Below are 24,659 nucleotides of genomic sequence, written 5' to 3'. Positions count from 1 at the left end.
TCTTTTTTTCTGAATCACTGATTGTTCACTCCTTTGAAAGATTGAACTCTATGAATTAGTTCAAGAGCGGATCCCCCATCTCTAGTCTGCACTAGCTCCAATCTTTTTTTTTTTTTGTGGTTTTAGGACGCACAACTTCAACGGTCATTAGCGCCCAGACTACGTTAGGAATGCACCGCGAGTCACAAGTTTAAAACAGCAACGAAACGGAAAACACGATAAAAGGTAGACTGAGGCATAGGATTAAAAAAAGAAAACAGCATAATCAAATGTCCTTAGAGAGGGTTGTCAAATTGATAAAATGAAGAACGCGAGCAGCTGCTCGTGGGTCATCCGCTAAAATGGCTTCTAGAGTACATGGCAGGCCAAGATCAAGACGCAGTATGTTAAAATCTGGACAGGACGTTAAAATGTGGCGGACCGTCAGCAAGTGCCCACATGGACAGAACGGCACCGGCGCAGCCGTCAGCAGATGGCGATGGCTGAACCGGCAGTGTCCAATTCGTAACCGGGCCAAAACTACCTCCTCCCGCCGAGAAGGGCGTGAGGAGGACGTCCAAGCCACGGGAAGAGGTTTCAAGGCCCGAAGCTTGTTGTCTGTAAGTGCAGCCCAATCGGCATGCCACAGCGATAAAATGCGCCGACAAATGACCCTGCTACAATCTGACGAAGGGACACAACAAGAAGCTGTCCGAGGCTGGAGGACCGCAGCCTTGGCCGCGGCATCTGCAGCTGAATGCTTTGATAGACAGCTTCCGTCGGAGGACTTTCCACGCTGTCATTGGAGCCATTTCGAGTTCACGGGACGCACGACGCACCGATTTCTTTGGACTCCTTATAAATGTCTCCCGTACGCGCTCCACATTCACTTCACTCACACTAGGACGTCCGCTTCTTATTTCCGGACACAAATAAACGGTTGTGCCAGTGGTAAATGGCCTTCCTTGTTGGTGGCTTCTTACCGTACTTGGGTCTAAACATCCGTTAAACAGCTGTAGCACACTTGTTTTTGTCGAACCCCAACACACAGAAAGCTCGCTCCGCACCTGAACTCACCATGTTTGCGACTCGGCAAATCACCAAACTACGCTGGCGGTATACATGATGGGAAAAAAAAACTTTCAGGGTTTCTCTTCAAATTGACATATGTATGTTTGGTTCTTGTTCATCATGGAATCCTTCCATTTTCAATACTTTTTCGCAAAACGCTTCTCTGTTGTTTATATCTTCTGTTTTTAGACTGTTTCTTTCTAAATCCTTTTTTACTTCGTTGACACAGTTTGTCGTGGACTACTTACCCCACAAACATTTGAAAATCTTATTAGTTTTTCTACGTCTTGCATTCGAAATAAATGTCCATAAAACATGAGTCTTCTTTTTCTTATTACGTTTGAAATATTTTCTACATTTTAAGGTATTTCAGCATTACTTCGTAATTTTCAACCTTCTGCTTTGTTTTGTGGTCCTAGTATATTCCTTATAATTCGCCTTTCTAGTACTTCTAATTTATCTAAATTATAGTTTAATGCCAGGCATTCGCTTTCATACAGGCATTCTGGCTTCACTACTGTGTTGTAATGCCTTATTTTTGCATTTTTCGATAGACACTTTTATTGTAGAGGCCTTCGTGATACCATATGCTCCCCCCATTTTATGCAACCTTTTCTCTATTGCAGATTTTTCCAAAGTTCTTGGACTATCTCCCATAGACATTTGAATATTGTTACCCTCTCTATTTGGCCAATATCTGTTTTCAGGAATTTTGGAGCGTCCTTAAGGTTTCGTTTATTTTTTCTGCGGAAATTCTTAAGCCAGTTCTTCTGGCCATTTCTTCCTGGAGATCTATTTGTGTTATAGCAGATGCCACATTTTCGGAAACTATAGCAAAATCATCTGCAAATGCAAGATTGTTGATTTCAATCGTTTTGCTTCGTCTTCCTAACCTAACGTTCGCTTTGTTTCCTCTAGCACACTATAAAAAAAATTGTGTATAGGCTGTCACCTTGTCGTACGCCTGCTTTTATTTTGAAAGGCTGTAAAATTTGTCCCGGAAATTTTACTGTACAGACTGTACTTCACGTATTAACTTCGCCAGTTTAGACTATTCCAAATACTCGAATTATTTTATGTATAACTTCTCTGCCAACAGAATCAAAAGCCTGTTTGAAATCCACAAACATAGCTACAATGTCCTTTGAATTAAGTACTCTGTGGCGAATTACTGACTTAGGATTAAATATTTGTTCTGAGTATGACCTTCCCTTCCTAAAACCACCTTAAATTCACCTAAATGACTGTTAGTGTTGTTTCTAGTAATAAAATATTGGAAAATACTTTATACCCTACTAAAGGGATCCCTCTGTAGTTGTTTATATCCTATTTATTACCTTTTTTGTGGAGTGGGTGTAACAAGGCAACTTTCCATTATTCTTTTCTTTCAAGAGTAAATTTAGCTTTGTAAGAGTGGAACTGTCAAACTACTGTCAGATCGTAATTAACATCTTATTTTCAACATCTTCACATCATTTACCATCTTAGTAAAACAGTTACAGTTACAGAACAGTCCACTAACGACGTAATATGGACGTCACATTAACTTGGAAGTGGTAATAAAGCCGAAGGAGTGTGTTGTAGGCAAGGATTATTCTGCTGGTTCCAAAGAGGGTAAATTCAGCTCATTTGCATCTCTTAAATTCAAAATTAATTATTGAGACATGTTTACTGCGTAAGTAACTCGTTAATGATTCGCGGTTATTGCACACATTATTAAAATTGTTGGCGTTAATCACGAGTATATTTTTTTTTTTTAAATGGACTTGTAGTCCGAGGTGATAGGTTACAATACAGCATCACCGGTCTGTGGCGGTCTAACTGTGTTGGTGGGCCGGTAAATTTCCACTGTGCAGTGACTTTGTCACTGCAATTCACTTTGGGGGTGTGGCGGTGGGGCTTGTAGTCCCGTGCCACCCTCTTACGGTGATAGTACTACATGTGTCAGGCAGAATTTATTGCCTAACATGGGCAGGTGCAGGTGTGGCGGTGGGACTTGTAGTCCCGTACCGTGGGTGACGAGTATATTAGTTTTATTCCCCACTAAATACAACAAATTTTAGAAATCGACTGAGAGAATCAAGATCCCTAAGGGTCTTCGGCAAGGCCGTTGATTTGGAGGTGTAGCAAATGCAAGCATCACCTTCGTTGGATGCAGAACCGTTTTTAATCCTTATTTAAATCCCTACTTCGCAAGCCACCTTACGGTATGTGGCGGAGGGTACTTTGCGTAATATTGTCTCTTCCGCCTTTTCCTGTTCCAGTAGCAAACTGTTCGAACACGGGACTCTGTTCATGCCCCTTATATATCCTACCAGGCCGGGTCACATGACTCAACACGGTGTATGCTTTTTAACAATGAAATTCACCAACAGCTGTGCAGTTGAGGTTTTAATTTACTTTATTTTTGCTACCAGTTCCGACATTCCATGTGCCATCTTCAGGTCCCATATGCATCTCTAAAAAATAAACGGATATGGGCATACTAGGCCATATTTTCCTGGATGTTGTTAATTCTAAACTATATCCCAAGTGCTTCCTTCGAAGACTTGAGCCACTTGGGATACGATTTAGAATTCATGACAAGCAGGAACATATAGCCCAGTATGCCAATAGTGTTTATTTTTTAGACATGCAAGTGGGGCCTGAAGATGGTGTAATTTAATGCTGAAACTGCTAGCAAAAATAGAATAAAATAACATCTCAATGGCACGGCTGTAGGCAAATTTCATTGTTAAATACTTGACCAGCCGCTGTCTCATGCCCACAATGGATTAACAGAGATGGCTACACTCCGGTGATAGTACTACCTGCCACGGAGAATGGCAAATCTAATAAGTTATACATCCATTGTTTTGTATGTGTACGAGGCACACTGATATTGAATGAAGCACCAAAGAAATTGGTATAGACATGCGTGTTCAAATACAGAAATATGTAAACAGGCAGAATATGGCGTTGCGGTCAGCAACGCCTATATACAGGGTGTCCCACTCAAACCTCCCCGACTTCAAACCCATGAAAAAAACACAGTAGATACAACAATGAAAAATGTACCACATTGTAGAGGATCTCAAAGACTTTACTTATTTATCATCAATATACTTCTACATGTGAACCATTTGTAGCACTAAGAATATCGAGTCTACATTCAATTTCTTGCCAAGTTCTTTGTAACATTTCCTCTGTTATTGTTGTAGTTGCAGTCGCATTAGAGATATGATGTCGCAATGTAGGAATATCGTCCACTTTGGTCGCATACGCGCGGTCCTTTACGAATCCCCACATGAAGAAATCAAGGGGCGCAATGTCGGCTGAACGTGGCGGCCACACAATGGGTCCTCCACGTCCGATCCAACGACTGGGAAATTTCCTATCCAGGAACTTGCGAACAGCCCTTGACCAATGGGGCGGAGCTCTATCTTGCTGAAAAATGATGTTGGGTTGCAAATCTTGTATCTGAGGGTACAAAAACTGCTCCAACATGTAATGATACACTAACCCATTCACTGTTTGTTCCGCAAAGAAGATCGGTCCAACAATCCTGTCGTACATTAGCCCGCACCAGACGTTCAGTTTAGGGCTATCACCAACATGTTCAATGACAACGTGCGGATTTTTCGAACCCCAAATCCGAACATTAATCCTTTCTGATAGATGAAAGGTTTCCTCATTTAAGAATCAATATGCTGCAGCATATCCGCAGCAAATTGTTGCCAGAAACTTCCTATAACATTCCGTAGTTGTTTTCACATCAGGTGGATCACATTCATACTCACGACGATAATTTCTTTGCACAGGAATCGGCGATTTTGTTCCTGCAAACCACACTACTGCTTATGCGCACTGCTGTGGAGTCGCCATTTTCACTTCATGCGACCATGCTGCACTCTGGCGACGATACTTGGCACTTCTGACGCTGAAATACAAATTCTTTGAGAGGCTCTACAACGTGGTGCATTTTTCATTGTCGTATTTACTGCGGTTTTTCTCTCCTGGGTCCCTGAAATCAGTGAGGTTTGAGTGGAACACCCTGTAAGACAACAAGTGTCTGGCGCAGTTGTTAGATCGGTTACTGCTGCTGCAATGGTAGGTTATCAAGATTTAAGTGAGTTTGCACGTGGTGTTATATTCGTCCGACAAGCGATGGGACATAGTATCACCGAGGTAACAATGAAGTGTGGGTTTTCCCATATGACCTTTTCACGAATATCAGGAATCTGGTAAAACATTAAATCTCTGAAACTGGTGCGGCCAGAAAAAGATCCTGCACGAATGGGACCAATGACGACTGAAGAGGATCGTTCAGTGTGACAGAAGTGCAACCCTTTCGCAAATTGCTGCAGACTTCAATGCTGGGTCATCAACAAGTGTCAGCTTGCAAACCATTCGACGAAGTATCATCGACACGGGCTTTCGGAGTCGAAGGCGCACTCGTGTACCCTTAATAACTTCGTGACACAAAGTCTTACACCTCGCAGGGTCCACGGATTCATGAGGTTGTCTCCATACCCGTACACGTCCATCCGCTTGATACAATTTGAAACGAGACTCGTCGGACCAAGCAGCATGTTTCCGGTCATCAACAGTCCGATGTCGGTGGGTCTATCAACACCGACATTGGACTGTTGATGACTGGAAATATGTTGCCTGGTTGGACGAGTCTCGTTTTAAATTGTATCGAGCAGATGGACGTGCTTGGCTATGGAGATAAGCTCATGAATCCATAGACAATGTATGTTAGCAGGGAACTGTTCAGCTTGGTGGGGCGTATGTAATTGGAGTGATGTGGGACCCTTGATATGTCTAGATACGACTCTGACAGGTGAGACGCACGTATGCATCCTGTCTGATCACCTGCATCCATTCATGTCCATTGTGCATTCCGACGGACTTGGACAATTACAGCAGGACAATGCGACACCTCAAACGTCCAGAACTTCCACGTTAGCTCCATTAAAACGCACATTTCCTCCATCGTCCACGAAAAGGAAAGTACCATGTCCAATCAACAAGGACACAGGCTTATAAAAGTTCCATTACAAACAGTGCGTTACAAATTTGGAATACTTCTTCACATAAGATACATATTATTTAATCATTTCCACATTTTAGTACAACCCCAAGGTCAGTCTTACTTGATCACTGTTCTTACCCAGTGGCATAATCTCTGAAACATGTGAATTACGAAGCGTAAAAGAAAAAGGAGCAAAATATCTTTATACAAGTAGCACAAGCTGTCCTATAATTAAGCCAACCGAACAAAGTCACCCCTCAAAAAAAGGTGAACTTATATTTACATAACATCAAATATTATAGCATATACTTATATTAAACTAATAATAAAGTATCAGAACTAAATAAAAACGCGGATGTTAGGAAAAAAAAATTGGGAGCGTTACGACGCGATCCACCGCCCTAAGGCCGGTATTACACTATCAAATTTCTTTGTCAAATATCTTTGTGCAATATATTTGTCAAAGATATTTGATGGTGTAATAGGGAACTTTGTCAAATGTCGTCCAATATTTGATCAAATCTAGGGCCTCGTTGTAGATTTGATCAAAGAAGTCGCTTGTCTGCAATGTGACATGTTACCACATGGAGTTGCAGCATTCTGTCGTCTGTAGTGTTTTCATAAACATTGCCGGTAAATACAACTGGTGTGTGCTGACAACTACAAAATTAATAGAGATGTATGAAGCTGATGAGGCGCTTTACAACGTGAGGCACGCTGAATACAAAAACAGATTAAGAAGATTGGAGACCTGACCTGACCTAACCTAACCCTCTCCTGTACCAAGGAATCTGAGTGTTACAGTGAGCCTGTCTTCTGCAGTTGTAGCAGTTCTTAAGTGAATATTGTGCTTTGTGATACGAGGATACACTTCATTGAGCACCTACAGAAATGTATGCTCATCCATTCTTACGTAATTTATGCACTGTAAGCTCACGTAACAAGTCTTGTTGAATGCTTTTATCGTGTCGTCGTAAAACCCACGGCTTCACTCAGGTATGTTTCCATTTTTTCCTCTGCTTCTCTTCCGCATGTGCACACAGTGCAATTTTGGTACATGCAACTGCTGCTGTTAATAAGAAGTAGTTGTTGTCAGCCATCTTGAACTTTGACGAAAAATATGATGACCCTTCCAGCGCTACGTCAAAGGTCTTTGTCAAATATATTTGACGGAATATTTGATCACATCTTTGGTCAAATATTTGACAAAGAAATTTGATAGTGTAATACCGGCCTAACCAATACTCTTTAATGGACAGAGATGCAACTCATTACGCTAAACCAACAACAGGCTTATACACCTTAAAAATATTGTTTTACCCCTTTCTAAAGACGTTAATCGTAGATAATTATGTTATTAATTGAAATTTAATTATAACAAATTGTAGGAAGAACAGTGCGTTTTGGGTGGATCTTCAGTGTGTCGCTGCCTTCAAATAGCCTACTCTCATAATATGCTCGTTGCAATAATTCTTTTGCCATGAATATGATTTTTCTCATTAATTAATTGGAATGAATCACACAACTAACAACGGGTTTTCCAGTGATTCTCAATTTGCTGGTGCTCAGAAAAGTCATATATACATATAGGCTTGAAATGAATGGCAATATGGCGCCTCACAACTCCGTACTGAAGGGAGACGCCGTGCTTGTGACGTAGTGGCGTTGTGCCCTCTCATTGGTGAACGCTCAGACGCACGCTCAGAATAACTGACATGCCAGGTATTGCTCTGCACGTTCGGAAAGACTCCCGAGCGTGCTGTTCCACGCTATGACGTCAGAAACTCGGCACGCTCAACACTCAACTTTCGGATGCACGGTCCGTGTGCCGACGGCTTTAGGGATTTACGGGCAGCTCTGCAGGATTCATGTGTGTGTGTGTGTGTGTTGGGGCTTATGGGCGCTCAACATCGAGGTCATCAGCGCCCTGACACACATTAAAGGGAACGAATGTGGACAGACCTAAGAAAACTAAAGCACACACTCAAAGAAAGCAGGAAAAGAAGGAAAATGCTACATAAGGAAGTAAAACCTAAGGGAAGGGGAAACATAGCAACAAGGTGTCAACTCCCTCCAGCACTACTTCAGTCATTAGTCGAGTCCATGCCACGTCGTATTGCAGCACTTCTGTGTGCTCGCCGGTACCCTACACGGTATTGGGCAGCTGTACTAGTTTCTTGGGCTCTTCAGTGTATGACCATGCCGGGTGGATGCTTCACCTTCTTTGTCACGCATTGTATGTGAATAGAGGTTAATTTGTGTGGAACCATATCCAATCTTCCAAGTGTCCGTGTTCCATGACCCACTGGTGGTTGTGCTGTTGCAGGTGTCGGCCACCATCACGTACCTGGCAGTGCTGGTGCCCCGCGCGCACTTCTTGGTGCAGGTGGTGACGCAGGGCATGTTCGTGGTGTGCCTGTACCAGATGTTCTCGCTGCTGGTGGCCTATCTGGGCGGCGAGGAGGAGTTGTCCGCGCGGCTGTCCACAGCCACCATACAGCCAGTCACGGGGCCCTGCTGCTGTTTCCCGTGCTGCCGTTACTGCTGCAAGCCCATCCCCGTCACCAGGTGAGTGCACAGGGATACACTATCTGTATCGGGCACCCATTGGCCGCTAGATGCCATTAGAGACAGAGGGTGGCGGGGGGGGGGGGCGGGGGGGGGTGTCAATAGAGATGCAGTAGCAGGAGGAAGTGTTGGTTAGAGGGGCTCAGTGACTTTCAATGTCAACTTGTTATTGGATGCTAAGTGAGCAAGAAATCCATCAGGTAAATGTCAGCCGTTCTAAAGCTGCCCAAATCGACTGTTGATGATGTACATCTACATTTATACTCCGCAAGCCATCCAACGGTGTGTGGCGGAGGGCACTACGTGCCTCTACCATTACCTCCCTTTTCTGTTCCAGTCGCGTATGGTTCGCAGGAAGAACGACTGCCGGAAAGGCTCCGTGCGCGCTCGAATCTCTCTAATTTTACATTCGTGATCTCTTCGGGAGGTGTAAGTAGGGGGAAGCAATATATTCGATACCTCATCCAGAAACACACCCTCTCGAAACCTGGACAGCAAGCTACACCGCGTTGCAGAGCGCCTCTCTTGCAGAGTCTGCCACTTGAGTTTGCTAAACATCTCCTTAACGCTATCACGCTTACCAAATTACCCTGTGACGAAACGCGCAGCTCTTCTTTGGATCTTCTGTATCTCCTCCGTCAACCCGACCTGGTACGGATCCCACACTGATGAGCAATACTCAATTAAAGGTCTAACGAGTGTTTTGTAAGCCACCTCCTTTGTTGATGGGCTACATTTTCTAAGAACTCTCCCAATGAATCTCAACCTGGCACCCGCCTTACCAACAATTAATTTTATATGATCATTCCACTTCAAATCGTTCTGCACGCATACTCCCAGATATTTTACAGAAGAAACTGCTACCAGTGTTTGTTCCGCCATCATATAATCATACAGTAAAGGATCCTTCCTTCTATGTATTCGCAATACATTACATTTATCTATCTTAAGGGTCAGTTGCCACTCCCTGCACCAAGTGCCTATCCGCTGCAGATCTTCCTGCATTTCGCTGCAATTTTCTAATGCTGCAACTTCTCTGTATACTACAGCATCATTCGCGAAAAGCCGCATGGAACTCCCGACACTATCTACTAGGTCATTTATATATATTGTGAGAAGCAATGGTCCCATAACACTCCCCCGTGGCACGCCAGAGGTTACTTTAAGGTCTGTAGACGTCTCTCCATTGAGAACAACATGCTGTGTTCTGTTTGCAAAAACCTCTTCAGTCCAGTCACACAGCTGGTCTGATATTCCATAGGCTCTTACTTTGTTTATTAGGCGACAGTGCGGAACTGTATCGATCGCCTTCAGGAAGCCAAGGAAAATAGTATCTACCGGGGAACCTGTATCTAATATTTTCTGGGTCTCATGAACAAATAAAGCGAGTTGGCTCTTACACGATCGCTGTTTCCAGAGTCCATGTTGATTCCTACAGAGTAGATTCTGGGTTTTCAGAAACGACATGATACGAGAGCAAAAAACATGTTCTGACATTCTACAACAGATCGACGTCAGAGATATAGGTCTATAGTTTTGCGCGCCTCCTCGACGACCCTTCTTGACCACTGGGACTATCTGTGCACTTTTCCAACCATTTCCTCTAGAGACTTGCAGTACACGGCTGTTAGAAGGGGGCAAGTTCTTTCGCGTACTCTGTGTCGAATCGAATTGGTGATTCCAGTTACCTTTCTATTCCTTGGACACTTATTTCGATGTCAGCCATTTTTTCGTTTGTGCGAGGATTTAGAGAAGGAACTGCAGTGCGGTCTTCCTCTGTGAAACAGCTTTGGAAAAAGGTGTTTAGTATTTCAGCTTTACGCGTGTCATCGTCTGTTTCAATGCCATCATCAACATGGAGTGTCTGGATACGCTGTTTCGAGCCACTTACTGATTTAACGTAAGACCAGAACTTCCTAGGATTTTCAGTCAAGTCGGTACATGTAACTACGAGCTCTGTTCAAAAAATTCCGGAACTTTGTCCTCAAAACTTTTCTGCGCTTATCTGCCATTTACTGTGCTTGGTGACCTTGGACATCCTCCCACCCACAGTTGATATACCACTCCCAATGCCGTTTCCACTCCACCGTCTGCGAATTTTTTTTTATCTCGTCTGTCGTTGCAAATGTTCGTCATTTCAATGGGGTTTTCAATTTTGTAAATAAAGAAAAGTCCGCAGGGGCCAGGTCCAGGGAGTATGGAGAATGAGGTATCACAGCGATTTCGTTTCTTGTGCAACAGCTGTTGTGTACATAGTTCCGCGTAGTCAGCGCATACACAACTTTCCCACTAGAGCGCGCCCCACTAAGCACAGGAGCGCAGGCGCAGCGCTTGTCTGTCTCCACACTACGGGATGGCGCTGCCATAGAGACGGACCAAATTCTGCTTCCGCCGATCCACGTATTAACATGTAACACAGCCAAAGAGATTGCTGCTAACGTAGAACCATTTCTCCTCACGGATCACACTCGCGCAGTGATACATGAACGCGTGAGGTATTATAACGAGTGTACAGACCTCCAAATTTTCAGTCTGCGCCCAATAAGATTACCATATTCCTGTACATAGCCGTGAAGATAAATGTATAGACACTTTTGTCAAGTATCAGAGATATATGTGAGAATAAGATTAACATACCAATACCAAAGAAACTTCAGATTGTCGATTGTAAATAGCATACAGAAACAAGTTACGTAATTTTTATGCTTGTTATTATTTTAAAAATGTGTGTGAAAATTAATCAAGTTCTGTTTAAAGTTGGTCACTGTCAATCTGCTTCTCTAAGCGTGCAAGTGGCATTTCTATCGTCTGACCTAACGGCGGAAGATAAACACGCCACGATAAGACCACGAGACATTGCTGACACTCACCTACTTCGTTAAAGCGACAAGTCAAATAATCTGATGGTGTGTGTACTGAAGGTCTTACAGTACGCTCACCACAACAGCCACGCACCAACAGGGATGAATTTGCTCGTGCGTTATCGTGGTGCAAGAGCCGTGAATTGTCTCGCCACATTTCAGGCCGTTTGCTTCTCACATCTCGTAACAGTAACATGGATTATGAACCACAAATTAATATAAACTCGTTTCTTGAGTAGTCAAATTTTAAAGATAAATACTTAAAAATGAAGACTCAAAACGATATGTAAGTCGTTGTCCACTGGCTGACGCCGATGCCTTTGGCTCTGGAGCGCCCTCTCTCTATGCGATAGACGGGGTGTTCAAAAAGTCTCTCCGCAGTGCCGTATGATTGTTAGCCGTGCGTGTCTTCCCTTCAAGTGGACTCTCCCAACATTCCAATGTTTCGTTTATCTTAGCCAGCGTCAGTAGTATCGTTGGTGTGTGTGTTACGTGCTGACGTGAACGTTTTAAGTTTAGTTTCTTTGTTCGTTTGTTTCGTTTTCGTCACTGTTATAATGCTAACCATTGCAGAACGTTTGTTTTTAGTCGATCAAGTGTTCAAAGCTGGCGGTAAATGCACAGTTTCAGTTCGTCCCGAACATTTAATTCAGTTTTCCCGGAGACAACACTCCCACATCGCGAAACTGTGCCAGATTTGATTAACAAATGTCAAAGTACAGGCTCAGTGACAGATGAACCGAGAAGCGATTGTCCTAGCGTTTTGTCTGAGGATAAACTAGTCGATATTTCCGAAAAAATGTCCATGAGTCCGAACAAGTCAGTAAGAAAACTCGCCCAGCAAATCGATGTTAGAGTCGGAACGGCCCACACAGCTGTAAGGAAAAAATTAGAACTTTTCCCATACGAAGTGACAGTCGTGCAAGAACTGAAAAATACTGATCATGGGAAGAGCCTTCATTGTTGTCAATGGTTCAAAAATTTCGTCCAACAAAATGGAAGGGGTATACTTAATGAAACATTTTTCACTGATAAGACGTGGTTTCATTTATCCGGGTACATGAACTCGCAAAATTCTCGTATGTGGAGTATTGCAAATCCAATGTGTATTCATGAGAAACCATTGCATTCTGTGAAAACAGGAGTTTGGATTGCAATTTCTAGACATCGGATTGTGTATCCCATTATAATAAACGCACAACGATACTGCAGTGATATTCTGTACCCACTCATAGGAGAACATGTATTAAGTAAAATACTGAACGGTTATTTTCAACAAGATGGTGCAACCGCGCATACAGCTCGCGTTTCAATGTCACTGCTTGCTGATGTTTTTGGTGATCGCATAATTTCACAGGGACTTTGGCCTCCACGATCGCCTGACCTAAAACCACCTGACTTTTTCTTCTGGGGTGCAGCGAAAGCAACTGTCTATAAAAAGCGTCCAATATCCATCGATGAATTGAAAACTGCTTCTGATACAGAAGAAATGTCTTAGCTTGTGTTTGAAAACATGCTTAGGCGAATTGAACTGTGTATTCAACAACATTTAATGTGAAAATTTGTAAGTAAAAATTAATATTCAATAAATTAATAACTTGTATTTCATTAAGTTTCATTTCGTTATATTCACTGCGGCATGCGGCACGCGCGCCTAACAATCATACGGCACTGCGGAGAGACTTTTTGAACACCCTGTAGGTCGTGGCTGCTTAAGCATCAGCACCAGTTTCAGTGACTGAGGCATCCACAGCGGATCAAGTGCAATCGCCCTCACCCAGATGGGTAACGATGCATCGGTTTAGAGTATACTTTTACATCATTGGCTCCTCTATGTAATATAGCACTTTTACTTTTCAGAATGAGGTTTTCACTCTGCAGCGGAGTGTACGCTGATATGAAACTTCCTGGCAGATTAAAACTGTGTGCCGGACCGAGACTCGAACTCGGGATCTTTGCCTTTCACTGGCAAGTGCTCTACCAACTGAGCTACCCAAGGACGACTCACGCCCCGTCCTCACAGCTTTACTTCTGCCAGAATCTCGTCACCTACCTTCCAAACTTTGCAGAAGCTCTCCTGCGAAACTTGCAGAACTAGCACTAAACCCGAGTTCGAGTCTCGGTCCGGCACACAGTTTTAATCTGCCAGGAAGTTTCACTTTTACTTTTGTTATTACAGTGCAAACTCTGATGATAGCCTGTAATCAAATATCCGAAACCGGTCAAAAGTTAACATCGACTGCCATCTAGAATGTTTTTGATTAATTTTATAACAGTTGGTCCCTGTGGCCCGAATTCATGATGAACTAACGTAAAAATCGTAGAAGGAGACCAAGAAATGAATACACTAAACAGATTCGGAATGATGTAGGTTGCAGTAGGTACTGGGAGATGAAGACGCTTGCGCAGTATAGAGTAGCATGGAGAGCTGCATCAGACCAGTCTCAGGACTGAAGACCACAACAACAACAATTCTTCAAAGTCGAAGAAAACTATCAGCTTGGCTCATATGTTTTACCTGACATGACGAGGTTCTTTTGATAGTGGAGAGCCTTTCCAGACACATTGTGAAGACTGAAACTTGGTCTCAACATCATAACCATAAACCCACGTCTCATCACCAGTTACGATTCTCTTAAGGAACATCTCTTTCTTATTTTCGCGATACAAAAGCACTACACAGATTGCGAGGCGATGATTTTACTGGTCTTGACTCAAAAGCCGTAGAACGAAGTTGGCTGCAAGATCCTGTGTCAGGATTTCATTACATGATCCAACTGAAATGTTGCATTTTTATGCAGTCTCTCGGACAGTCAGTCCTCTATTGGCAAGCACAATTTCGTTGACGTTTCGGACATGAGCGTCGTCGGTAGACGTCGAATAGCGTCCTGGACGAGGGTCGTCTTTAACTTCCGTGCTGCCATTTTTAAACCATGTGAACCATTCGTAAAACCGAGTACGGTTTAAACATAGTCACCATACGCTTTCTGCATCATTTGGTGCGCCTCTGTAACGGTTTTCTTCAGTTTCACTCAAAATATAATGCAGAGGCGTTGTTCCTCTGACTCTGCTATCTCGAAATTCACAAACTGTGCGACACAAAGTTCTAGAGTTGTGGCGATTCGTGAATGACTCTAAATAAAGAATCGAATCGTGATATGGACGAGCCGGCCGCGGTGGTCTAGCGGTTCTGGCGCTGCAGTCCGGAACCGCGGGACTGCTACGGTTGCAGGTTCGAATCCTGCCTCGGGCATGGGTGTGTGTGATGTCCTTAGGTTAGTTAGGTTTAATTAGTTCTAAGTTCTAGGGGACTTATGACCTAAGATGTTGAGTCCCGTAGTGCTCAGAGCCATTTTTGTGATATGGACGAATCGTCGTTCAAAAGAATCGTAAGATTGATTACGTGTTTCCGAGTCGTGACGATTCCAACGATTCATCGACTCTTAGTACGCTATGCTTCGAAGGCAACTTCCGAATCATTCCGAGTCGTGCCGAATGATTACGACCGCCAGATGGCAGTCAAGTGGAGGGTGCGTGTGAACAAACGAAGCTCGGAACGAACAAACGAAGTTCGTGGGCCGTAATATTACTCGTGAAAACCAAGCTGACGCTTACCGGTGTCGCCTTCTCACGTAAATAGTAGTGACAGCGGTAAGTTATCAGACAAATTAAAAACAAAATACCTATGCTTTGTATTTAGAAGAAATGAAAGTTAAGCTAAATTTGCCTTGTGGAAGGGCTGTCAGCTGCGTTATGAATTACAAGGGTGGGGTGGACTTCGACATCTTAGCACAGAAAAACATAGGATGATATGAGCCAAACCACGTCTGCCTCACTGCTAGAATTTGTTACTATAAAACAGGCATCTGTAGTTAGATACGTTCAAGTCACACAACCAAACTGGCATACCACGTAATTTTGAACCACCTTTAGCACAAATCGACTCCTCTTTCCTGGCATACTGAAATAAAACAATCAATGCAATCAAATCAAACGTGACCTTTCATCAATTAAGGCATTACACGTATAAATCGAGAATCACACTTGTAACGTCATATGCATATTTACTCATAAATAAACTATTTCTGGCATATCTTATCATCACACAGTTCGATTCTAACCCAATTGGCCGGCCGAAGTGGCCGTGCGGTTCTAGGCGCTGCAGTCTGGAACCGCGAGACCACTACGGTCGCAGGTTCGAATCCTGCCTCGGGCATGGATGTGTGTGATGTCCTTAGGTTAGTTAGGTTTAACTAGTTCTAAGTTCTAGGGGACTAATGACCTCAGAAGTTGAGTCCCATAGTACTCAGAGCCATTTGAACCATTTAACCCAACTGACAATTTCAGACATGTCCTGCCATCTGTGATTAAGATGTAGAACTTTTTGCACTCCGTAAGAATCGTGCCATCGCAGACGAGAATGAATCGTGAAACAGACTTGGCCACTGTTTCTATGTTTCGATACAGTGTATCGATACGTGGAACTGTTTCAGTGTTTCGGAACGGCTGTGGTTCACTGTTTCGAAACAGTGGTGTTTCATTCCGCCCCTGTCTCGGATAACCGGACCAGACTCGATCTCGAGGCAGACACAGAAACTGTATCGCTGTTTCAAAATAAGGCTGTTTGGGTCCACCTGTGCTTGGAACGGACTAATTGTATCGAAACAGTGATGTTTCATTCCGCTCTGTGTCGGACGAGATTCGGGCTCGGCACAGGTACTGAAACAAAACATAACACTTTATGAAACACTTTCAACAGTGTCGAAATCTTTTTGACAAGCAATAGCATGAAGCTTAAGATATCCGAAAATAAAGCTTCGTTTCTAGCTGACTGCCCTGTTACAACATCTGCTTTATAAACACTAACCAAACAATAAAACAACGCATACTATTCACATTCAAAATAATAAATATGCGAAAATCATTCAGTTAAATTACACTTTTTTATAACATACGATTCTCTGTTCATGTACAGCAATCACATTAAGAAACGCAAGTAAGCCTACAACATTTTGAATAAAAAAAGGCGTAGAGTGACAGTTATTAGACATATACATGAATTTGATGTAGGTATAATTGCTAGCAATCTTTGACGTATCACTGATACTGTAATGGTGAACGGGAAGGACTGGGAAGCATGGTGAATTTATAGTAACGGTTCGAAGCACCTAAAAAGACAAACTTTTTTTCTGTTATGTTTTGTTATTTATTCGAATTATTTGGCGTTATTTGTGAGTCTATAGTCACTGTGCCTATTATCCACAATGATTCCCTTTGTGTGAATGGAAATTAGCAGGATGGGTATATTACCCATACTAACAGAATATGGGAATCCCAGTAGCATATCCGTTGTTTCTGCAGTTTGCTCCCACCTCCAGTTCCGTTCGTGGTGGTTCTTCTGTCTTCAGCTATGGCTGTCGTCAGCCAATTGAAAAGTGTGAAAGTCACACGACACGAAAGCAGCGCATTTGCTGCAGGAAATACGAAACTGCCCAGACGCCTAAGTGATATGAATAGCGCTCTCGCACCTCATTTGTGTTTATATGGACATACTTATAGAGTAGACATTCGAGATGATAAAATGTGTGGGTTTATTAGATTACTAAACACAAACTGTTTCACTGTTTCGAAACAGCGTATCGAAACATTACATTGTACTGTTTCATTTGTTTCGAAACAGTTAGGTGTTTCAGTTTGCCCATCTCTATCGTGAAAGAATCGTGAACGAATCGTAGGAATCGATTCGCATTGTGAGATAGAATCGTAGGAATCGAATCGGGAAAAAGAATCGTGTTGCCCAACTCTACAACGTTCTACTCAATACAGCACTGGACAATAACTAACAGACATACAACAATGAAACTTCTGGCGGTTACACATTAAACACAGGCTCGAAATTACGAATTTTTTGAACAGACCTCGTATTAAACGGAAATGTGAAGGAGGAACCACAGTTAAACCGATACCAGACAAATGGGACAATGGAGAATTGCAGAATGGAGATGTTAAAACCGCATGAAATGAGCAGAAGGCGTCTCTCATTAAGTTTCAATGTGCTACCAGTAACCAAACTGTCACAATGAAACCGAATTAAAAAGAATAGGATACGACGGTCGACTTGTCCCTCATAAGCCAGGTATTTCTGTAGTCGATGCTAAGTAATGCCAAGTGACATCCGCCCCCGGTAGCTGAGTGGTCAGCGCGACAGAATGTCAATCGTAAAGGCCCGGGTTCGATTGCCGGCTGGGTCGGAGATTTTCCCTAGTCAGGGACTGGGTGCTGTGTTGTCCTAATCAACATCATTTCATCCCCACCGGCGCGCAAATCGCCGAAGTGGCCTCCAATCGAAAGACTTGCTCCCGGCGAACGGTCTACCCGACGGGAGACCCTAGTCACACGACATTTACAATGGTAAGCGACGCCACTGAACAATGGACGCCCGGAAACGAGTGATCTGGAGTGATGAATAATGCTACACCCTGTCGCAATGCGACGGTAGTGTTTGGGTTGGCGAATGCCTGGAGAGCGTTACTTACCATCAGGTGTAGCGTCAGCAATGAACCATAAAGGGGGTGGTGTTACGGCGGAGGGGTGTCTCTCGTATTTAGGATGCAGTTCTGTTATTGCACTTAATCAAAGGTTAAATGCGGAACACGAGCACGATATTTTACAGTACTGTGTACCGGAATAAAATAATAATTGGATCCTTTTACCGACCCCCCAATCCAGATGATTTTTTTTTTTTCGTCATCAGTCTACTGACTGATTTGATGCGGCCCGCCACGAATTCCTTTCCTGTGCTAAACTCTTCATCTCTGAGTAGCAGTTGCAACCTACGTCCTCAATTATTTGCTTGACGTATTCCAATCTCTGTCTTCCTCTACAGTTTTTGCCCTCTACAGCTCCCTCTAGTACCATGGATCTCATTCCCTCATGTCTTAGCAGATGTCCTATCATCCTGTCCCTTCTCCTTATCAGTGTTTTCCACATATTCCTTTCCTCTCCGATTCCGCGTAGAACCTCCTCTTACATTACCTTATCAGTCCACCTAATTTTCAACATTCGTCTATAGCACCACATCTCGAATGCTTCGATTCTCTTCTGTTCCGGTTTTCCCACAGTCCATGTTTCACTACCATACAATGCTGTACTCCAGACGTACATACTCAGAAATTTCTTCCTCAAATTAAGGCCGGTATTTGATATTAGTAGACTTCTCTTGGCCAGAAATTCCCTTTTTGCCATAGCGAGTCTGCTTTTGATGTCCTCCTTGCTCCGTCCGTCATTGGTTATTTTACTGCCTAGGTAACAGAATTTTTAACTTCATTGACTTCGTGACCATCAATCCTGATGTTAAGTTTCTAGCTGTTCTCATTTCTACTACTTCTCATTACCTTCGTCTTTGTCCGATTTACTCTCAAACCATACTGTGTACTCATTAGACTGTTCATTCCGTTCAGCAGATCATTTAATTCTTCTTCACTTTCACTCAGGATAGCAATGTCATCAGCGAATCGTATCATTGATATGCTTTCACCTTGTATTTTAATTCCACTCCTGAATCTTTCTTTTATTTCCATCATTGCTTCCTCGATGTACAGATTGAAGAGTAGGGGCGAAACGCTACAGCCTTGTCTTACACCCTTCTTAATACGAGCACTTCGTTCTTGATCGTCCACTCTTGTTATTCCCTCTTGGTTGTTGTACATATTGTATATGATCCGTCTCTCCCTATAGCTTACCCTTACTTTTTTCAGCTTGCACCATTTTATATTGTCGAACGCTTTTTCCAGGTCGACAAATCCTATGAACGTGTCTTGATTTTTCTTTAGCCTTGCTTCCATTATTAGCCAGATGATACAGTTGCTGAAAGGTTCAAAGAAAACTTGAGTTTCATTTCAAACACGTACCCGAATCATACGATTATAGTTGGTGATGACTTAAATTTACCCTCGATATGTTGGCGAAAATACATGTTTCATTCCGGAGGTACGCATAAAACATCATCCGAAATTGTGCTAAATGCATTCTCTGAAAATTATTTCGAGCAGTTACATGAGACCACGCGAATAGTAAACGATTGTGAAAACACACTTGACCTCTTAGCAACAAATAATCCTGAGTTAACAACGAGCATCAAAACGGATACAGGGGTTAGTGAACACAGGGTTCTTGTAGCGAGATTGAATATTGGAATCCCCAGATCTACCAAAAATAAGCGAAAAATATACCTAATCGAAAAAACAGATAAAAATTCACTTGACGGCTTCCTGAGAGACAATCTCCACACATTCCAAATTAATAATATAAGTGTAGACCACATGTGGCTTGAATTCATAGTATCGGCAGCAATTGAGAGATTTATACCAAATAACAAACGACGGAGCTGATCCTCCTTGGTACACAAAACGGGTCAGAACACTGTTGCAGAAACAACGAAACAAACATGCCCAAGATTGGCGATTTTTTACAGAAGCTAGAAATTTAGTGCGGACTTCAATGCGAGATGTTTATAACAGCTTCGACAACTAAACTTTGTCTCGTAACCTGGCAGAAAACCCAAAAAGATTCTGGTCGTATGTGGAGTATGTTAGCGGCAAGAAACAATCAGTGCCTTCTTTGCGCGATAGCTATGGAGATACTATCGAAGACAGTGCTGCCAAAGCAGAGGTACTAAACACAACCTTCAGAAATGCCTTCACAAAAGAAGACGAAGTAAATATTCCAGAATTTGAATAAATACAGCTGCCAGCATGAGTAACTCAGAAGTAAATATCCTCGGAGTAGTGAAGCATCTAAAATCACTTAACAAAAGTAAGTCTTCTCGTCCAGACTGTATACCAATTAGGTTCCTTTCAGAGTATGCTGATGCATTAGCTCCATACCTAACAATCATATACAACCGTTCGCTCGACGAAAGATCCCTACACAAAGACTGGAAACTTGCACAGGTCACACCAATACTCAAGAATGGTAGTAGAAGTAATCCACTTAATTACAGGCCCATATCGTTAACGTCGATATGCGGCAGGATTCTGGAACATATATTGTGTGCGAAAGTTACGAATTACCTCGAAGAAAGCGGACTATTGACACACAGTCAACATGGGTTTAGAAAACATCGTTCTTGTGAAACACAACTAACTCTTTATTCGCCTGAAGTGCTGAGTGCTATTGATAAGGGATTTCAGATCGATTCCGTATTTCTGGATTTCCGGAAGGCTTTTGACACTGTACCACACAAGCGGCTTGTAGTGAAATTGCGTTCTTATGGAATATCGTCTCAGTTATGTGACTGGATTCGTGATATCCTGTCAGAGAGGTCACAGTTCGTAGTAATTGACGGAAAGTCACGGAGTAACACAGGAGTGATTTCTGGCGTTTCCCAAGGAAGTGTTATAGGCCCTTTGCTGTTCCTTATCTATACAAACGATTTGGGAGACAATCTGAGCAGCCGTCTTAGGTTGTTTGCAGATGACGCTGTCGTTTATCGACTAATAAAGTCATCAGAGGATCAAAACAAATTGCAAAACGATTTCGAAAAGATATCTGAATGGTGCGAAAATTGGCAGTTGATCCTAAATAACGAAAAGCGTGAGGTCATTCAAGTAAGTGCTAAAATGAATCAGTTGAAGTTCGGTTACACTGTAAATCAGTCAAATCCAAAGGCCGTAATTCATCTAAATACCCAGGAATTGTGATTTCCCTAAATCACTCCAGGCAAATGCCGGGATGGTTCCTCTGAAAGGGCACGGCCGACTTCCTTCCCAATCCTTCCCTAATCCGATGAGACCGATGACCACGCTGTCTGGTCTCCTTCCTCAAACCAACCAACCTAGGAATTACAATTACGAACGTTACACTATAAATCAGTCAAATCTAAAGGCCATAATTTAAATAAATACCTAGGAATTACAATTACGAACACACGAACACACAGAAAATGTTGCGGGGAAGGCTAACCAAAGACTGCGTTTTATTGGCAGGACGCTTAGAAAATGTATCAGATCTACTAAGGAGACTGCCTACAGTACGCTTGTCCGTCCTCTCTCAGAATACTGATGCGCGGTGTGGGATCCTTACCAGGTAGGACTGGCGGAGTACATCGAAAAAGTTCAAAGAAGGGCAGCACGTTTTGTATTATCGCGAAATATGGGAGTGTGTCACTGAAATTATACGGGGTTTGGGCTCGACATCATTAAAACAAAGGCGTTTTTCGTTGCGACGGAACCTTCTCATGAAATTCCAATCACCAACTTTCTCCTCCGAATGGGAAAATATTTTGTTGACACTGACCTACATAGGGAGAAACTATCACCATGATAAAATAAGGGAAATCGGAGCTCGTACGGAAAGATATAGGTGATCGTTCTTTCCGCACGCTATACGAGATTACAATAATAGAGAATTGTGAAGGTGGTTCGAGGAACCCTCTGCCAGGCAGTTTAATGTGACTTGCAGAGTGTCCATGTAGAAGTAGATGCATACAACTGAGGAGCAGGTCAGAGACGATGACTGTATCATAAGGCACCATCTGTGAGGCAATGGCTTGTGATCAGTAACATTCCTGAAATGAACTGTCCTGGCCAGAGCTCCGACCTCAGCCCAATGGAACACGTTTGGATCGGGTTAGAACGTCGACTTCATTCCAGACGCCAGTGTCCAACATCACTACCTTCTCGAGGGAGAATTAGCTCCACAGACACTGAGACGCCTCACTGAAAGTAATCCCAGCGGACTGCAAGCAACCATAAACGCAAAGGGTATTCACATCCACTAATGGGTGTCCGGATACTGTTGATCAGATAATGTAATTTACCAGAGTCTTTGTTTTAATACCATATTTTACGTACTATAAGACACACTTTTTTCTTCGAAAACTTTCCTCCAAAATTCAGCTGTCATATAGTCGAAATGATTACAAAAACGACCAGTGTTTGATTTAAAATTCCAGCCAGTCTTACAAAGGCCGTATATTGGATGCCGCGGGAAACCTGTCTCTAGCTACATCTGCATCCATACTCCGCTAGCCATCGAGCGGTATGTGGCGGAGGGCACTATTCGCGCCAAAGTCATATTTTCCCCGCTCTGTTCCGCTCGCGGATCGCGCGAGGGAAAAACGACTGTCTGAACGCCTCAGTACGAGCTCTAGTTTCCCTTATCTTTGAATGGCGATCATTACGGAATTCAGACTCATATAACATTTTTTTGAAATACAGAACAGGGGTGGCTAGAGGACAAATGTAAGGATGTAGAGGCTTATCTCACTAGGGGTAAGATAGATACTGCCTACAGGAAAATTAAAGAGACCTTTGGAGATAAGAGAACCACTTGTATGAACATCAAGAACTCAGATGGAAACCCAGTTCTAAGCAAAGAAGGGAAAGCAGAAAGATGGAAGGAGTATATAGAGGGTCTATACAAGGGCGATGCACTTGAGGACAATATTATGGAAATGGAAGAGGATGTAGATGAAGATGAAATGGGAGATACGATACTGCGTGAAGAGTTTGACAGAGCACTGAAAGACCTGAGTCGAAACAAGGCCCCCGGAGTAGACAACATTCCATTGGAACTACTGACGGCCTTGGGAGAGCCAGTCCTCACAAAACTCTACCATCTGGTGAGCAAGATGTATGAAACAGGCGAAATACCCTCAGACTTCAAGAAGAATATAATAATTCCAATCCCAAAGAAAGCAGGTGTTGACAGATGTGAAAATTACCGAACCATCAGCTTAATAAGCCACAGCTGCAAAGTACTAACACGAATTCTTTACAGACGAATGGAAAAACTGGTAGAAGCCGACCTCGGGGAAGATCAGTTTGGATTCCGTAGAAATACTGGAACACGGGAGGCAATACTGACCTTACGACTTACCTTAGAAGAAAGATTAAGGAAAGGCAAACCTACGTTTCTAGCATTTGTAGACTTAGAGAAAGCTTTTGATAATGTTGACTGGAATACTCTCTTTCAAATTCTAAAGGTGGCAGGGGTAAAATACAGGGAGCGAAAGGCTATATACAATTTGTACAGAAACCAGATGGCAGTTATAAGAGTCGAGGGACATGAAAGGGAAGCAGTGGTTGGGAAGGGAGTAAGACAGGGTTGTAGCCTCTCCCCGATGCTATTCAATCTGTATATTGAGCAAGCAGTAAAGGAAACAAAAGAAAAATTTGGAGTAGGTATTAAAATCCATGGAGAAGAAATAAAAACTTTGAGGTTCGCCGATGACATTGTAATTCTGTCAGAACAGCAAAGGACTTGGAAGAGCAGTTGAACGGAATGGATGGTGTCTTGAAGGGAGGATATAAGATGAACATCAACAAAAGCAAAACGAGGATAATGGAATGTAGTCGAATTAAGTCGGGTGATGCTGAGGGAATTAGATTAGAAAATGAGACACTTAAAGTAGTAAAGGAGTTTTGCTATTCGGGGAGCAAAATAACTGTGATGGTCGAAGTAGAGAGGATATTAAATGTAGACTGGCAATGGCAAGGAAAGCGTTTCTGAAGAAGAGAAATTTGTTAACATCGAGTATAGATTTAAGTGTCAGGAAGTCATTTCTGAAAGTATTTGTATGGAGTGTAGCCATGTATGGAAGTGAAACATGGACGGTAAATAGTTTGGACAAGAAGAGAACAGAAGCTTTTGAAATGTGGTGCTACAGAAGAACGCTGAAGATTAGATGGGTAGATCACTAATGAGGAAGTATTGAATAGGATTGGGGAGAAGAGAAGTTTGTGGCACAACTTCACCAGAAGAAGGGATCGGTTGGTAGGACATGTTCTGAGGCATCAAGGGATCACCAATTTAGTATTGGAGGGCAGCGTGGAGGGTAAAAATCGTAGGGGGAGACCAAGAGATGAATACACTAAGCAGATTCAGAAGGATGTAGGTTGCAGTAGGTACTGGGAGATGAAGAAGCTTGCACAGGATAGAGTAGCATGGAGAGCTGCATCAAACCAGTCTCAGGACTGAAGACCACAACAACAACAACAACAACAACAGAACAGGGGCGCTTAGTCTTTATATGTTTACGCTCGGTTTGTTATCAGAATGGGGACGTGATGGAATATTCAAAACGAAATTCCTGCTTTAAACACAAATCCTTCGTTATGATAGGTGATCGAAAACTTTTGACCGCTACTCTACTTGTTTGC

General features: G+C 42.8%; 1 protein-coding gene across 2 annotated transcripts in view; it reads left to right on the top strand.

Annotated features, from left to right (window-relative positions):
* LOC126106586 (organic solute transporter alpha-like protein) overlaps positions 1–24,659 on the top strand; it is a 128,048-nt gene that overhangs the window by 93,222 nt on the left and 10,167 nt on the right. For both annotated transcript variants that reach the window (XR_007523373.1, XM_049912931.1), the window contains exon 3: positions 8,394–8,635. Coding sequence is in view for 1 of the 2 variants with exons in the window: in XM_049912931.1 (XP_049768888.1) it covers positions 8,394–8,635 (242 nt within the window). In the remaining variant the exon portion in view is untranslated. The remainder of the gene's footprint in view (positions 1–8,393; positions 8,636–24,659) is intronic.

The sequence above is a fragment of the Schistocerca cancellata genome, chromosome 10 (genome assembly GCF_023864275.1).
Source record: "Schistocerca cancellata isolate TAMUIC-IGC-003103 chromosome 10, iqSchCanc2.1, whole genome shotgun sequence".
Classification (NCBI taxonomy): Eukaryota; Metazoa; Arthropoda; class Insecta; order Orthoptera; family Acrididae; genus Schistocerca; species Schistocerca cancellata.
The sequence above is the reverse complement of the archived record's forward strand: the minus strand, read 5'-3'. Positions and strand labels throughout refer to the sequence as shown.